This window comes from Vombatus ursinus, unplaced genomic scaffold (genome assembly GCF_900497805.2).
Source record: "Vombatus ursinus unplaced genomic scaffold, bare-nosed wombat genome assembly UNPS02009835.1, whole genome shotgun sequence".
Lineage (NCBI taxonomy): Eukaryota > Metazoa > Chordata > Mammalia > Diprotodontia > Vombatidae > Vombatus > Vombatus ursinus.
In genome coordinates this window covers 25,020,255-25,038,409 of record NW_020949613.1, presented here as the reverse complement: position 1 = coordinate 25,038,409, position 18,155 = coordinate 25,020,255, and the positions used below count along the sequence as shown (strand labels likewise).

Here is an 18,155-nt window from a genome sequence, read left to right as displayed (position 1 = left end):
CTAAAAGAAATCTATTTTGAGAAATACAGATGTCTATACTAATGGAAACTACAAATACTCATGAAAATTTTTGAATATCAAGTGTGTTAAAATATGCCATCATACAGCTAAGAAAGAATAAAAAAGAGCATATTAAGAAACAAGATTTGAAACAGAAAACAAAAATTACATACCCAGAGGCTGTTCTCATCTTTATTATTATTTTTAAATGTTCTGACTTTAATACAAGTACTGCTCAATATTACAACTCTTTCAGAAATAACACTGAAGCTTATTACTAGGTCCCAAAACATGTGATAGTTACTTACCTGATCAGTGGACTGCCACTAGAAACTACAATGGTTGAACTGAGTGCCCTGCTTTGAGAGTACTTGGACCTTAAGTGTAAATATTAACAACTCAGGAGAGGAAAAAGTTTCTCGATACTTTGCTTTCCAGGTTTCTTTCAAACAAAAAACTTGCAGCAAGAAGGAACTGACAGTTTTCTACACAGTGAAAAGGAAGCCGAGGGTGAAACAGTAACAATCTGCCATTACAAAACTCATTAAAAACAATTATATAGTCATTTCCCAATATACAATGAAGAGCAGGAGCCTAAAAATAGTATTTTAAAATTTTTATAAACATTTTAAATTCAATTTAATTCAACAGATATTTAAATATGCTAGCAAACAATGAGCTAAGAGAATGTGTGATATAAAAATGATACACATGCTATGGTTCTTGTCTTCACATAGCTTAAAGTTTACAAAGTAATACAGTATAATTTCTTTTGTCCTGATATTCACCTGAATCATTTTATATTTGCAAAACTATCTCCACTGCTTTATTTCAAAAAGAATAGTTTCTAATTTCCAAGTACTGAAGGCAGCTAGGTGACACAACGTATAAGCACCAGAGTCAAGAAGAACCATGTTTAAGTCTAGCCTCAGCCACTTTACTAGCTGTGTGACTTAGGCGAATCATTTAACCTGCCTCAGTTTCCTCAACTGTAAAATGAGGATAATAATAGCACTTACCTCCCAGGGTTGTTATGAGGATCAAATGAAACAATGTTTGTAAAGCACTAGCACACAGCAGATGCTATATAAAATGCTTGCTAATGGTAGTAGCAGTAGTAATACTACTAAAAGCAGCAGCAATAATAGTATTACAAATATTAAGATAGTTGTAAAACATAAAGTAAATAGCTGACATTCAACCTAGTACTTTTAAGGTTTACAAAGTACTTTGCATGGAATGTCATGTGATCCCCAAAACAGCTCCTTCTTATTATTCCCATTTTAAAGATGAGAAAATGGCAGCTCAGCCAAGTTAAGTAACGTGCCTGTGGTCATAAAGCTCATAAGTATCTAAGGCAGATTAAAAGCCAGGTATTTCCTAATTCCAGACACTATACTCCAGTACCAGTTTTGAACTGATTTACAGGTGTCAATATGTCTTCATTATCCCTAAAGCTAGCAGAAATTATTTAATTTTAAGAAGTATAGATTAAGAGTAACTACAGCAAAGGGAGAACAACAAAAAGGTATATTATGTGTGGAAGGGGGGCATAGAGGTGGAGGAATAAGGAAAGAAGTTTGAGAAGAGAGGAAGAGGGAAAGGGAGAGAGATAGGAGTAGAAATGGGAAGAGGGAGAGAGAGAGAAAGAGGGAGAGACAAGAAGGAGAGAGAGGAGAGAGAGGAGAGAGGCAAAAATAAACACAGGATCACCAGAATCATTTTACAGGAAAGTTTTGTTGCTGTTGTTGTTTAAATACTACTATATAAATCCAATCCAAACTATGTTAAAAAAAAAAAAAAAAAACACATCAGTCTAGTTAACAGTTGTCTGTTAAAGTTTCCAGCCACATACTCACCTAAGAACAAATTTCGTATTTTCAGTTTTGCCAGCACCTGATTCTCCAGACACAATGATCGATTGACTCATTTTGAGTACCTTCATGTCTCGAAAAGCTTTGTCAGCTAAGATCAAAATAACATGACAAATGAAGGGTATCCAAAACTATGTTCACCAAATTTATCTTCAGAATGATACTCTACTTAAAATAAAAGTGCATTTATGTTATATTTTGACAAAATAAGATACAGTATATAGGATAAAAAATGAAAATTATAAATGCATTTTAGAGTTTAAAATGCCCCCATACTTTTCACAGCTTAGTAAACATGAAATACAAACAACTGTACTATTATTTGTGTGCTACAATATCTCTATTGTGAGCTGTACCATGGATTTCCAACACTAAAACTAATCTCCACAGAAAATGCAAATACATAGTAAAGAATATTCAGTACACATAGTTAATGAAGTTCCCCAATAAAAGGGGGAGTAGAAATGAATTTTTAATTTCAAAACTCTGTAATATAAAAGGGTTCTTAGGAAATTGTGATAAAATTGAAACCAAATTATGGGATTGTTTTTTTTTAACTTTATTAGAAACTCAGTTTGAATATCCACAAGAGTTAGAGTTCTAGAATTCTAGAATTCTGAATTCTGAATTCTAGAAAGTTAAAAAATATCACTCTCTAGGCTTCCTTAAATTTATTGCTATTATGTGTTCTTCACATAGTTCTCCCTAATTCAACATTAAAGCTTGTAAATTATCTAAATTTTAAGCCTTTGTCAAAAGAAGTAACTGTAGACTTAATAGAATATTTTGTTAAATTCTAAATTACAATAATCTAAGTTCAAAGGAGATCTCTGGAAACCTCGGTTTTATAACTAGGAATTTATTCATCTTACGTCAATCATAACCAACCTACCCAAAACAGGAAAGGCATTTCAATATATGCTTCAAATTCTAAAACATGAAGCTGACTTGAAAAAGTATTACTATTCAAAGTGTGTACCAGCCAATCCTATTCAACATCTTAGTCAACAAGGAAATTCTGTGTTCATTTGTAGAAAAGTTTTAAACACAGGTTATTAGGGTCATAAAGAGTTTTTTCAATGATTTTTAATGATATTTTTAACTTTTTTTTTTTTAATTTTAGGCAATTGGGCTTAGGTGACTTGCCCAGGGTCACACAGCTAGTAAGTATTAAGTGTTTGGTCTGAGACTGGATTTGAACTCAGGTCCTCCTGACTTCAGGGCCAGTGCTCTATCCATTGCGCCACCCAGTTGCCCCCATAAAGACTTTTTAAAAGGAGCATTTGGGGGTAAGATTTGTAAAATGGCAATCAAACATTGCAAAGTCTCTACAATAAGTAAAAATTATTCACTTCTCTACAAGCTCGAATACCTCACTTGCAAGCAAACCAATACCTTAAAGTAGAGTAGCCCTTATGTTATAGCATTAGATTCTGTATGCCTTTTAACATTTCTTTTTAATTAAATGTGCAATTAAATGATAGCACTATATTCTTCTGTCAAGCTTACAAAAGGACAAATGCATAGCTGAAATATGAAGGCTATTTGCAACACCGGCACCCGTTAAGGCTCTGCTGATAACACCTAACAGCTCTCAGACTTGCTTATGTCTGAAACTGAAAAGTAAAACTATAGCCTTGCACATAACAGTGATGAGTCAAATCACAACACATGGGGAGAAGTCACCCATCTGGGTATTTACTTACTAAGGTTGTAATGCCATCTGTGTATTAGAATTACTTAAAGAAGAAAAAAAAAGAATTCTAATTCTCTTTTATACAAGGAATATATTACACATCACTTTCAGTCTTACTTCTCTACAAAGCCCCTTTGCAAAAAATAGTATACATTATGATCTCACAGTTCAAGAACTCCATAATACTATATTCAGTGGTTGAAAAACAGCCTGGCCAAGGAAAGCATAATTCCCTTAGAAGTCCAGATTTAACATGCCCGGGACATTATGAAGGAAGATGTTTACCAACTGTGTCTTATACGTGTTGAGAACCCAAAAAGTCATTGGAGATCAAGCCCTCATAATCAATTTTCAACTTAAAAGAAAATATCTAAGAAAAAATGGTCATATTTCAAAATTTATGTTAAGGATGGAAGAACAAATACATCTATAATTTCTGAGCAAAGGTGTGACTATGCTGCCTGAGAAATTGTGTAAAAATGTTTCCAAAATGATACACATTTTGCTAAGTAATGGTTTTTCTGAGTTATTTATCTGCACACTAAAACTGACAGGGTAAAAAGAAAAAGAATTTGAGTACATTTCTACAATAGTAAGAAGAAAAAATTCAAAATTCCTGATTCATGAAAAAATAAATTAACAAATGCTTCTTATAGTTATAATTACATACCAACTGCAAAGACATGAGGTGGCAATACTCCAAGAGATTTTCCTTGATACTGCTTAATTGTTTCTGAAGAATATATTTTAGGTATGTCAAAGTATGGGTTCACTGCAATCAGGATGTTGGCCACATACGTCTGAAAATTTTAAAAGCAACATGTCTATTAATGCAACAGATTGTTATCTAAATTAAAATGAAATCTGAGTTGCTTTTAAGGATTCTCTTATCTCCATATTTAATGACATAAAAAAACTGCAGAATGAAATCAAACCTGCAAGAAAAACCATTAGATCACAATGACATCAGTTCAGTGCTATTTTAAATAAAGATTGGCACTATTTGCCACAACACAATGTCCATATGTTAAACATTAAAAATCAACAGTTACCTCTAAATTTAAAACAATGCTAGCAGGTAATTTTAAAATCTAAAAATACCTTTTCCGCGAAAAGTTTTTTTGTTTGTTTTTGAAGATGCATTGTTTTTTATCATTTTTAAGTTGTACTATGTTAATATAAAAATGTTTTGTAGATTAAATGTAAATCCTAATTAAAGATTATAATATATATATGTATATATGTAGCAAGGCAAAATGAAGTATCACCTGCAGAAGCATCCCGGGGATGTAATAATGCTTCCAGACATGAGTAGCATTACCCAAAAGAATAATGGATCTAAATATGTGAGCAAACAGCATGACCACAGAGTCAAGAAAATCATAGGGCTCCCAAAGTATGTACTCATAGGAAATCCGAAAGTAGCACCCCCACATTTGTAATTCTTTTGTTACCATCTGGGAAATTACCTAAATACTACCAAGGTCCACCAAAGAAGAATGACAGTTTATAGGACTGTGCACTAGTGCTATCAAGTCATGCTTCAACTTTGGTCAATTTGACAATGATCAGATATTCTGTAGTTTGAAGCAAATTTAAATGCTTTCATAATTTTAAAAATCTTTTAAATACTAATATAAGATACTTCATAAACTCTCGTACTTATACAGAAGATACTAAAAAAATATATATAATTAAGCAATACATACAGTAATGAACATAGCAAGCTAATCACTGCAAGACTGCCAACCACCAAAACCCTCTAGAACACCAATATTCTCTAACCTCTAGAGTAACGGTAGGGAACCTGTGGCCTCAAGGCCATACGTGACCTTCTAGGTCCTTGGGTTCGGCCTTTTAAATGAGTCCAAGTTTTACAGAACAAATCCTTTTGTTAAGGGGATTTGTTCTGTGAAGTTTGGATTCAGTCAAAGAGATACACTTGAGGACCTAGAGGGCCACATGTGGCCTCAAGGTCACAGGTTCCCCACCCCTGCTCTAGAGAGTCATGGATCTCTAAAGGAATATGTTATAACTTTGAGACTTCTCCATCATCAAATTTTAAGGCTTACTTTTGACTCTACTGTAGTCACATAGCCCTAAGTTTCTACTTAGTGTTACTATTGCCACCCACTGAAAAGTACCCGTTAGTGCTTAATGAGCAAAGTTAAGCACTATTTTAATATTTATAATTAATTGGTGACTTTAATAGACAGAGACCTAAGAGAGTCAGGAAGGTGAGGACACCTTTCCCCTATGATTGGAAGAAAGGATTGTTAAAGGGAAGAAGTCAATAACACTAGCAAACACGGGAGGGACGTGTATACATATACAGATATAACTGTTAAGTGTATTTTTCTTTTGTTTCTAGTTAAGGAAGGGTAAAGTTTGGTAATCCTCAGCAGTTAATCACACATGCAGGAAAGGATACCAAAGGTATTTCCTGGATATAGAAGGAGAAAAATCACTAATAAGAGTGGTTTCCCAAAGGAGTAAAAGAAAGTTTCAAGGGTTTTTATATATCCAGTAGAGTTGCATAAAACCTCCAGGAGTGTCCAGTTCCAGAAAATGTTCAGAGTCAGTTGAAACTTTGTGGAGTACTTAAAGCTGAAATAATACAAAGTGATTGGAGCCCACAAATGGACAATGGGTGGGGACAGCTAGGTAGCACAGTGGATAGAGCACCGGCCCTGCAGTCAAGAGGACCTAAGTTCAAATCCAGTTTCAGACCAGACACTTGACACTTACTAGCTATGTGACACTGAACAAGTCACTTAATCCCAACTGCCTCCAAAAAAAAAAAAAGGCCAATAAGTGAAAAATTGTGGCATACAAAAGAATGAAATATTATTTGGCTGTGAGAAATGATGAAAGGGATAGATTCAGAGAAACCTGAAAAAAATTTGTACAAACTGATGCAGAATGAAGTAAGTAGAACTAAGATAGCAAGTTACATAATAATTATAAGTAAAGGAAAAAAAACTTTGAAAGAACTCTGATGAATCCAATAATCAATCATGATACCACAAGGTTGTTGGTGAAACCTGTTTCCCATCTCTTGGCAAACAACAGATGACCCTAAATGCACACTTTTTTTCTAAAGTGCAGAATGAGAAATACATAAACACTGAAACTCACACTTCTTTAGTACCTCCTGCTCCTGGGGCCCCTCTCTCCCTCTGATTAGAGTGGGTGAAGGGTGGACATCTGACAGCTTCTCCAAGATCCTCCATTTAAGAAGAGCCTCCAAGAAAACCATCTCTTCATTTCCCAACCAACTGCATTCCTCTGAACTTCATTATCAGTGGTGTCCAGTATTCTCCCTTACCTTTTTTTCAGTTCCTTTCTATTTATTTTCTTCTCCCATTAGATCACAAATTCCTTGAGGAAAAGAACTATCTTTTGCCTTTCTTTATATTCTCAGGACTTAATTGTCTGGCACATAGTAGGAACTTTAAATACTTACTGACTGACTTTTGATAAATGCTTGTTAATTAACTGGCCATTCAGACAGTCAAGCCATTAAGGGCATTACAAATGATGAAAAGAAAGAAAGGAAGTTGCAGGCAGAGTTTCTCATTTGTAAAACCAAATACATAAATGTCAGCTAGTGAAACTTTTTAAAACTTCCACTACACACACAAGACAATTTTCATAAGCCACATAAGTCATCATTGAATCTTTGATCAAGAACCAAAAATCACTTACACTGGCCGAAGAAAAAAACTGCAGATCCATTTTAATTGAAATTATAACTAATTCTATACTAATTCTGAGATTAATTATCCACACCATTAAATGCATTAATATTTCAGAACCATATGCAATGGAAAGCTGGCGAAAGCTCCAAGTTAATACGCTACCTGTCCTAAAGGCATTAACAATTTAATAAAGCTATCCTCAGAAATGTTCATTTAAATATTTTAATTTTGTTTTTATTTTCTTTCAATATTTTTAGGCCAACCTAAATGGTTTTGGTTCTGGATCAATGGTTCATTCTATGACAACTCATATTTCTGCAAAAACCATGGGACAAAATGTTCTAGTAAAATTTCAAATTACCAGAGGAAACTTCTACAACAATTAAAAACTGCTTCTTATAAAATACTTCAACAATACTAAAACAGGCAATGCAATCAAGAGAAACAAAAGACAATTCTCCTGCTTTAACCATTTTCTGTCTTTCTACTATTTTTCATTTTACCTCAAATGCTAATATAAGAATTATTTATAATTACCATGAATGGATACTTTATCTGAATATAAAAGGTCCCATCATAAAGAAAATTAGAGGAAAGTGGGTAGAGGTAACTTTCAGAAAAACAGCTAGAAGAAAAATTCTTAACCAATTAAGATATAAAGCAGATCACAAAAGATATAAAAAAGGTTCTTTTCATTAAATGACATTGAAAGGTCTCTACACAAGATCAATGAAGCTAGGACAATGGAAATTGTTGACTAGAAAAATCTATACCTAATGCTCATACATAAGGATAGCATAAATAGATAAGACCAAGAGAAAAATTCCCCCTAAAAATGGTCAAATGATATGGACAAACAGTTCACAAAGAATTGTGAACTATAAAGAATCAAAATAGTTTTTTACTCCATATCATTCACAAGAGAAATGGAAATCAAAACAACTTGAAGGTTTTGCTTCACATCTACAAATTAGCAAAGAGGAAAAAAGATTAAAATAGTCAATATTGGAGGGGCTGTGAAAATACAGATCACTAGCACACTGCTGGTGGAACTTTGAATTGATTCAACATTTCTGGAAAGAAATTAAGAATTACACTTTTTTAAGAAAGTGACCAAAAATTCCAAAAGAGGTCAAAGAAAGGTGCCATATATGCCAAAATATTCATAGGAAACATTTCTGTGGTACCAAAAAACTGGAAACAAAGTATCCACTGATCAGGGAATGGTTAAACAAATAGTGACATAAACAATAATGGAATATTGCTGTACTTACAAGAAATGACAAAAACAAATAATTTGGAAAAATATGCAAAGGCTTATATGAACTAATGCTGCATGAATTAAGCAGAATCAGGAAAAACATATATATGCCAATTACAACAACATAAATTATGAAACAATGAAATGAAACTGAATGCTGTGTAATTTTAGTGACTAAGATCTGACCCTGCAAAAAGCTGAGAAAATGTTATCACCCTCCTTTTTCTACAGAAGTAGGAGACTATGGATGAGGAATACTACATATACTTTCAGATGTTGTGGAAATGCTACTTAGTTATGCTCAACTGCTTTTTCCCTTTTGGGAAAGGGGGATATTTTTGGAAATTAGTGTGATGTGTTATTACATAAAAATTAAAGGCGCTAATAAAACGATAATGTTTAAATATGCCTAAGAGACTTACTTGGTAAGTGAATAAAGATTATTTCAAATTGTATATTAGAATTGTAACATTTGGTTTTATTAAATATACATGTTATTTTGTTTTATCCAGACAACTAAACTTAACCTATAAATAATCATCTTAAATCTATTGTTTTTTTCTTGGCATGAAAAACGAACGTCTCCTTTAAGGAAAAAAATGAGGCTGCAAAACTAAATAATTGAAAGCTAGTAGGTGGCATGTCTTGGTAAAGGCTAGATTAGTTCTGTTTAGCAGCTGTCACTGTTTGGGCAGATGGCAAAGACCAAATGTAATTTAGTCATAATTAAGTAACTACAAATGGCAAATTGATAGCAATATAAAAGATTAAGATGGTCATTTGATCCAGGAGGTGTCAAAGAAGCCATGTGTTTTCATCGTTCAAAAATAATGAAGAGAAAGAAGTTCATCTTTAGCAGCAGCAGAACTTTTAGCAAAGTAATTTATCTACAGCCAGGACAGTAATTTACTTCTAGCCCATATTCAGAATTAAATCAAATTAATCGTTTCTTTCTGAATTAAGAGTACAAGAAGACAAATAATGATACATTTAAGTGATCTGATAGAAATCTCAAATGTAAGACTGAAAAGAAAAATCTAATTGATACATTTTCTTAACATTCCAGATTTTTCTAAGTAGGTATACAGTATATTCTGAGTAATGTATTGGTATACTAGTATATAGAAAGTATTAAACACATGAATCACTACAGATTTACTATCTTCAATTTGAATCATTTTAATAATAAAAGAATGATAAACTTCAATTCTATAGATGTTCCATTATTTTTTAAACAGAAATAGAATAAAACTATATAATGTGATGTAAAATAATTCACACATAAAATTTTAAACAATTAGACGCATTTGTAATACTTACATAAATTCTGTCTTTACTATATCGTACTTTGATATTATGGAGAAGTGTGGCTTCATTTAAGTACATCAGTGAGCCTGAAACAAAAACATGTGGAAATTAATTTATGTTGGGGAAAAAAAGAAAATGAAAGAACTGAAACTGAATAGTTCTGACCAATACTGAAACAGATTTGTTAACTTTGCTATTAAATCAATCATTTTTAAACCATGGTACAGTATAATCTGATACAAGAGTTGTTTTTATTTTAAAACAAATAGATAAAAGTTCTCTATTAGTTATTATTTGCACCATTCAGTTTAAAATTAGATTACATTCTTTTGTCCAAACCAGTGATTTTCATCAGTATAGGAAATTCCTTCCAGTGATGCAAAGAAGAGATTTTGCTCTCTTTTGGTCAGTCAACAAGCATTTTAAGTGCCAGGAATTGTGCTAAGTGTTGTGTAAAGACCTCTTAGATCATTTCATTAGGTGTAATGATAAATACTTGTTGATTAAAATAAAAAGAAAAGAATTAATGAAATTAAAATATCACTATAATGTGTGTATTCAAATCCAAATTAGGTTGGGTATAGAGAGATAATGAAATGGAAAGAGTGAGGCAGTTGGAGTCAGGAGAGACTTGAATTCAAATGCCATCTCCCATGCTTACTGGCTTTGGGAATAAAGGCAAGTCATAATTTTTCTGAGCTTCAGTTTCATCATCTGTAAAATGATGGGTACCTATCTCACAGGTTTTTATGAGATTCAAATGAGAAGGCAGGAACAGTATTTTACAAATCTTAAAAAGGAATATAAATGTCTGCCATTAACAATCAGCCCTGGCATTTAGAATATAAAGCAGAGAAATTGAGATCTAGTCAATTCTTAAAGATCAACTAGTTAACAAACATTTATTAAGTAACTACTATGTGCCCAGCACGATGCTGAGGTCCAGGGATGCAAAGAAAGTTGAAACCAGTCCCTGCACACAAGGACCTCATAATCTAACAGGAGAGACAACATGCAAACAACTACATACAAACAAGATATAAACAGTATATAACTCAGAGGTAATCTCAGAAGAAAGGCACTACCATTCAGAAATGATAAAAATAATATCCCAAAGAGTTAAGGGATTTGTCAAAGATCATCCAGATATAAAGTAGCAGATCTGAGGACAGTCCTAAAGTTGACTTGCTCCAGTTCACGGATGGGGAATCTGTGGCCTCAAGGCCTCATGTGGCCTTCTAGGTCCTTTGGTGCAGTCTTCTGACTGAGTCCAAGTTTTACAGAACAAATCCTTTTATTAAGGGGGTTTGTTCCGTGAAGTTTGGATTCAGTCAAAGGGCCACGGGTTCCCCACTCCTGCTCTAGTTTAAAGATTATTTCTACACCATTTCTACACTACATTATTACACCATGCAGATATCTCCTGTCTATATTCTATATCTCCAAATAGTGCATGCTCTTTCTCTATATCTCCCTCCCCCATCCCCTCCCCCAAGATTCCTTACTACCCTATTAAAAAGCATCTATACTTGAATGCCCCCACTAATACTTCAACTTCACTCTGTCCAAAACTGGACTAATTTCCATTCCTGTCTCAGTTACCAACCCACAACTAGCTCCTGCTCCTAACTTTCCTATTTGTGTTCATGGACAATCATTTTGCCAGTGTCCCATGTACCAAAATCCTATATTTATCTTTGCTTTTTTCCTTCTGTTTATCAATTCTACCTCTTCTTAATATGTCTTGCATCTTGGGCAGCTAGGTGGCGCAGTGGACAGAGCACCAGCCTTAGAGTCAGGAGGACCAGAGTTCAAATGTGACCTCAGATACTTAACTAGCTGTGTGACTCTGGGCAAGTCATTTAATACCAATTGTCTCCCCTTCACCCCAAAATGTGTGCGTGTCTTGCAAATGTCTCTTTCCGTCCATTCCCAATATCTTCATTACTTCATACCTAAACTTATCTTTCCACTCCAGTCATTCTCCCACTCCAATGTATTCTGACACCTACCTGATTTCCCTAAAAGAGTGGTCTAAACATGTCATTCCACTGCTCAAAAATCTTCAGTGGCTCCCTATTATATACAAACATGATCAAAATGTCTTAGCCTCACATCCAAGCTCTCCACAATCTGATTGATCTATATTTCAACCATAACCTCCACTGACTTTATGGTCCAAACTAAAAGATTAAACATTCCCTAGGCAATTAGATGGTGCAGTGGATACAGCGCCAGGCCTGGAGTCAGAAGGATCTGAGTTCAAATCCAGCCTCAGAAACTTACTACCTATGTGATCCTGAGCAAGTCACTTAACCCTCAGTTTCCTCATCTGTAAAATGAGCTGGAGAAGGAAATGGCACACCACTCCAGTATCTTTGACAATAAAAGTCCAAATGAGGTCACAAAGAGTTGGACATGAATGAAATGACCAAACAACAATGAGTGTACCCTGAGTTTTCCCACCTATGTATCTATTTTAAAGTCATTTTCTTTGACTGGAATGCCTTCCCATTTCAGTCTGTTGAAATTCTATAAATACTACATCTGCCATGAAGGATTCTCTAATCTTCCTCTCCAGCTCAAAGGGATCTTTTCCTCCTTTGTACATGGTTTTGGTACTGGCTATAATACAGAAAGCCTTGTAATACGATTACAGACATGTGTTATCTCACCCAGTCAATTATAAACTCCTTCAGGGCAAGAATTATGTTATCTTTGTATATCCCACAACAGAGAACACAATACCTTGCAAACAGTACTCAATCAAGCATTTGCTGAATTGAAAGTAATTGCTAAGTGAAGTCTTTTTTTGGAAAAGAGGTTGAACTAGATAATCTATCAGCTTCAACCTCCAGTAAATAGGAATCCATTTATAAGATTAATTACTTCATATAAGTATTCATACATAGACACACACATGAGAGAAATGGAGAAGGGAAGAGGCAAGGGGAGAGTAAGAGACACATAGAGAGAGAGAAAATCCACGATTCCATCGATGTAGAGACTAATGAGAAAACTTCCACATCAATAAAGCAACTTATTAAAGTTGCCTGAGGCACCAAGAGGTTAAGTGACTTGCCTAGATTTATACAGACAATATGATTAAGAAATGAGATTTGAACCCTGGAGCTCTTGACTCCAAGTCCAACTCTCTATCATCTGCACTATGCTATGCATGCTTATGCCTTCGTGTGTATCTTACAATTAATACCTAAAAGTATCATTGTTTTCTGTGAAGGCATACTACATATCTTTATTATGAAGATCTATTATAAAAATAAATATTTCATATTTTTATATTCCTTGATTACTGCCTAATAATCAACCAGAATAAATAGGATCATCATACTAATCTTTATCAAATAAAATGCTAGAGAAAGCCAAAAATCTTTCTTCAAAGCATAGAACTGAAAGCAGTCAAGGTATTCCAAATGGCAATAAAAGTATTTCTATTTCAAAAGAAGCTTTTTTTTAAGACTTCGAAGTACATTACAGTATCACATTGACGTAGATAAGAGGAATTCATTCTAACATTCACTCCATGAGGAAGCAGAAAACAAAGCAAATGTATCACTTGGCAGACAACCAGACAGTCTGGCATCAAACTTGAGACAAAAGATCTAATGAAGTAATAGAGTGACCTCGTCAGCTGTGAAACCTGGGCCTATCTACTGAACGCATGTTCGTCTTCCTGAAAAGTTTAGGGTGAATCATTTACATAGCCTATGACAGAGTTTCCCAAATAGGAATCATAAGTATATATACCACACTCAGTGGTATATACTCAACTCAGTTGAGTACAACTCAGTTAGTTGTACAGGCTGGCAATGATGAAAACAGTTGACATATATTAAACAGTTGTTGTACATACAGCATCATAAAACGAGACATTCATATACATGGAGTATATAGCATAAAGTTGTAAAACATTGGTGTCATAGAATCATATAGGAATGTAAGGAACCTTAGAAGTTCCATCTCCTCATTCTAGATATGAAGCAACATGGACCCAAAGAGGCTAAGTTATTTGCCCAAGGTCACACAGAAAGCAGAGCTGTGTGTGTGTGTGTGTGAGAGGGTGTAGGTGTGGGTGTAGGGGTGTGTGTGGGTGTGGGTGTGTGTGTGCGCATCTAGATTCTCTGATTCCAAGGTCAGTACTCTTTCCACTAGAAAATCAGAGAAATAAAGTAATTATACACAAACACAAGATGAAATAATCAGAGAAGGGCAACTTTAAAAATGTAAATTAAACAAAAGTATCTCATGCAACCAGTTTGCAATTTATTAGATACATGAAGATTTAGAAAAATCACACAAAAGCACTGAGTTTTATACCCCATACAAAAGTTAATTACTGGGGCAGTTAGGTGGCGCAGTGGATAGAGCACTGGCCCTGGAGTCAGGAGGACCTGAGTTCAAATCCGGCCTCAGACACATAATATTTCCTAGTTGTCTGACTGTGGGCAAGTCACTTAACCCCAACTGCCTCACCAAAAAAAAAAAAAAATACTAAATTGTTAGGGGCAGCTAGGTGACATTTGACACTTACTAGCTGGGTGACCCTGGGCAAGTCACTTAACTCTGATTGCCTCGCCAAAAAGAAAAAAAAAAGTTAATTACTGCTCTTGGGTTTTTTATTTCGTTTCATTTTTAGTACTGACCTATGATTTGACGGTGGTTGAAAACTACTTTTATGGAGAGTGTCTCCACTCATACAGATGCAGCTTATAATCAGTTACCTGAGGTACTGAAAGATCAACTGATGGGCCCTCACACTGCTAAAATGTGTCAGAGATGGCACTTAAACTAGGTCTTAATGTTTCCAAGACAAACCCTCTATCCACCATGACACATTGCCTGTCACTCCTAACTACTCTAACAAATTTTAAGGGAACATTCTCATTTATTCTTTCTTCTGTATGGGGAGGTTATGGTTTCTTCATTCTCCTTTCTTTTTAATTTTACTTCTTTGCAGAAAATACTCTCTGATTAGAACACAACTCACCCTCCTTTCCTAAATTTGTTTATCTCCATATTTTCTCTTATTTTTTTTATTATTAAAACTTAAATACACAGTAAGAAAAAAAAGAAACATAAACTTAAATACTGAAACATAAACCTAAATACTGAAACATAAATACAAAATAAGAAAAGAAAAAATATCACGTGCACAGCAGAATGTGAGAGAGGATTCAAAAAATATAGCAATAAATTTCCATTTCAAGAAAGCCTACATAATAAATACTATGCATTGTGTTTTTTCTCTTATTTCTTGGAACTTGCATTATTTCCCTCAGATTTTAAACTTTCCATGCTTAGTCAAATGTGATTTTTAAAAGTCAGTGAAAGAAAAATATTCTAAGATTTTTATAAGCACTGACTGCTAATATTAAAAAGCCCATGATACAAATGCTATGATAGTTATTTAACAAGATTCTTAATTCCTTACACTATTTAGAATATAATTTCTGTCTGATCTTAAGGGAAGAAATAATAACCAGTTGACTAAAAAACAAATCATCTTTCTATGCAAACCAAATCGTACATAAGTAATATTTACATTGCATATCATGTGTACAAAATGCTCTGACATTAATTACTAGTTACTACATAACATCAACTAGACTTATGAGCTAATTTCTATGAAGTTGATTTTTCCATCTAATTTAGCATTCAAAATTACTGAACTACAAATACAACTCCAAAAATACTCACTTTGCTCAAGATAAAATTTCAAAATGACTCAACAAAACTTCAGTTCAAGCATAGTAAAATATTAGCATCCTAAACATTACTACTCAAGTTAAAAAGTACAATAACCTAGTTAAAAAATCATTGATTATCTTCTTTTTCAACATCTATTGACCTATCTTATTTTGTTTTTTTTTTCCTTATTACTTACAGTTATCTTCCACATCCTTCTTACTATCCTCTTCTGCAGGAAACACTTGGTTTATAAGAGCCAAAAATGTCTGCCAAAAAATAAAAAACAAAAAAATTCAGATTTTGAATTATATAAGTAAAAGATAACTCAAATACCAATGATACACTTTTTCTTTCAATAACAGGTCGCTTTGTTTGATACAAAACTTTTTGCTTAGTAAATTAACAAGAGAAATTCAAATATTCAAATATATCATCAAATACATTATTATTAAATACCATCAATATAATGGAATAGAAGCAATCAAATATCCTGTAGAACACTCAGAGAAAAAATAAAGGTATAAATTATTAAAAAAGATTGCATCTGCAAATTATTTAATAATTCACCACCCAATATAATAAAATGCAGAAAATGTAAATATGTCAGAAACTTATCTTATTATTTTGAAACAAAAAAGGGAGTAGAGCAGAAAAGGGACAACTTAAATATACTAACATCAAATTTTAAAATGTTATCCTGTAGTTTAAAAAAAAACAAACTCTTTTGTTGAAACATTTATCAGAGCAGATAAAAGTATGTACTAAAGTTATTTACACCATAAAGCATTACATAGCTCATGGTCAGAATGCATTGTTCTAACACTTAAATGCTACAGTTGTCATTTTGGTACAAAGATATTATGTGATGAAGAACATTTGACTTCAAATAATAGATCCATAATATCTAAAAACAATTACATTTGATGAAGGGTTGGGGAACCTGCAGCTTCACGGCCACATGTGACCCTCTTGGTCCTCATGCGCAGCCCTTTGATTGAGTCCAAGTTTTACAGAACAAACCTTTTTATTAAGGTGATTTCTTCTGTGAAGTTTGGATTCAGTCAAAGAGCTGCACTTGAGGACCTAGAGGGCCACATGTGGCCTCCAGAATGCAGGTTCCCCGTCCCTGAATTTACTAGGCCAATTTTAAATGTTAACATTTCAATTTATGCTTTTCAAAAAAATGCTTTCCCTTTGGGTTCAAGTTTCAATTCCGGGTCAAGGAAAATCCTGTGAACTCATCAGTCAACCATTTTATGTCATGCAAATAATTTGTACAGGTCTACATACATGTGCATAAGGCCAGGAAAGAGCTTTATCTTTCCCAAGAGTTTATACTGTAAAATTCCATGTTCCTAGAGTTGTCTTTATATAGATAATTCCCAACTCAAAAACTCTCCCAAACCCAGATATTCCAATAAAAACAATATTATAAATAATGGTTAGGTTCTCATATCATCCTTCAAATGACTTTTTAGTTCGTAATTCAGCTGGTTAGCACTAAGCATACTGTTTTCTAAATGTACTATTCTTAACAATGGTTAAGATACAAAATCTCGATGAGACATTCCATAATACTGTGCAAATATTTGTTAAAACAAAGTTATAATCCTATAAGTGTCTCCATTAACCATCTCTATCTACTTAATATCTGTCCTCCTCCTATCACTAAATATGCCCCTTTAGTTTACCCTAACTACCTATCCCACTAAACCCTATCCAGGTACACCACCTTTTCTGCAGCTACCTTTCTACTCTCATACTGACTCTTATTCACCTTCAGCTCTCCCCCACCATGGGTACTATCTTCTACTCACTTTTTCCCATTGCGTCTCAATACTTCCTCTCATTCCAATGTCAAACCCTCCCTTCACCCTTTCTCTTTTCCCTCTACCTTCCCCTCTTATTTGAAAAGTGGTTTTCATTTTGGACTTTTTCAACATATTTATCAGTTGTGCTCATTTTTTTTTCCTCTCTCTTTTTTTGTCTTTAAACAACATCACTTGTTAAATGAGATGGCTCTGAGAGGGGAAACTGAGAGGATACTGGGGATAACTATGATGATGTAAAAAAAAAGATAACAATAAAAATTTTATTTTTAAAAAGTGTTTGTGGATGAGGATTCTCTGGTAAACTTCTCCAAGTCTGTCCCCTTCCATTCCCACTTGCCCTATCGCACAGGGCCTGTAAAAGTTTTAGCATAGTCCTTGCTTTCCATACCCAAAGCCAGCTTCTTGCTCTGCAACCACCTTCCAACACCACATATTGCTCTGAATTTTAAGCCATCTGATAGACTGACTTCATCTCTGTCACTGACATATGCCACCCTTTTCCCCTCTCCATCATGATTTCAGCACCTAGGCTGATGGTCTTCCAGTCTTCCACTTCCCTTAGGAACTGGGAATACCAAAACAATCCCTCTCCTCAAGAAATTAACGTTCTCATGAGTAGAAACAAAATGCAGGCAAATAAGTACATACAATAATAGGAGAGGAATTTCTAAGAGATGGAGGACAAAGAGGAAGAGCATTCAGAATAATGGGGACAGATTACGCTATACTGATGGACCAGCTCTCTCTGCCGTCCATCCAACTGTATATCACATT

At 34.0% G+C, this 18,155-nt stretch overlaps 1 protein-coding gene across 4 annotated transcripts in view; it reads right to left on the bottom strand.

The window, feature by feature from the left end:
• Positions 1-18,155, bottom strand: part of MYO6 (myosin VI) — a 236,477-nt gene that overhangs the window by 108,475 nt on the left and 109,847 nt on the right. For all 4 annotated transcript variants that reach the window (XM_027852915.1, XM_027852916.1, XM_027852917.1 and 1 more), the window contains 4 exons: positions 15,746-15,815; positions 9,853-9,926; positions 4,241-4,370; positions 1,860-1,965 (listed from right to left, as the gene is read on the bottom strand). In XM_027852915.1, coding sequence (XP_027708716.1) covers positions 1,860-1,965; positions 4,241-4,370; positions 9,853-9,926; positions 15,746-15,815 — 380 coding nt within the window. The remainder of the gene's footprint in view (positions 1-1,859; positions 1,966-4,240; positions 4,371-9,852; positions 9,927-15,745; positions 15,816-18,155) is intronic.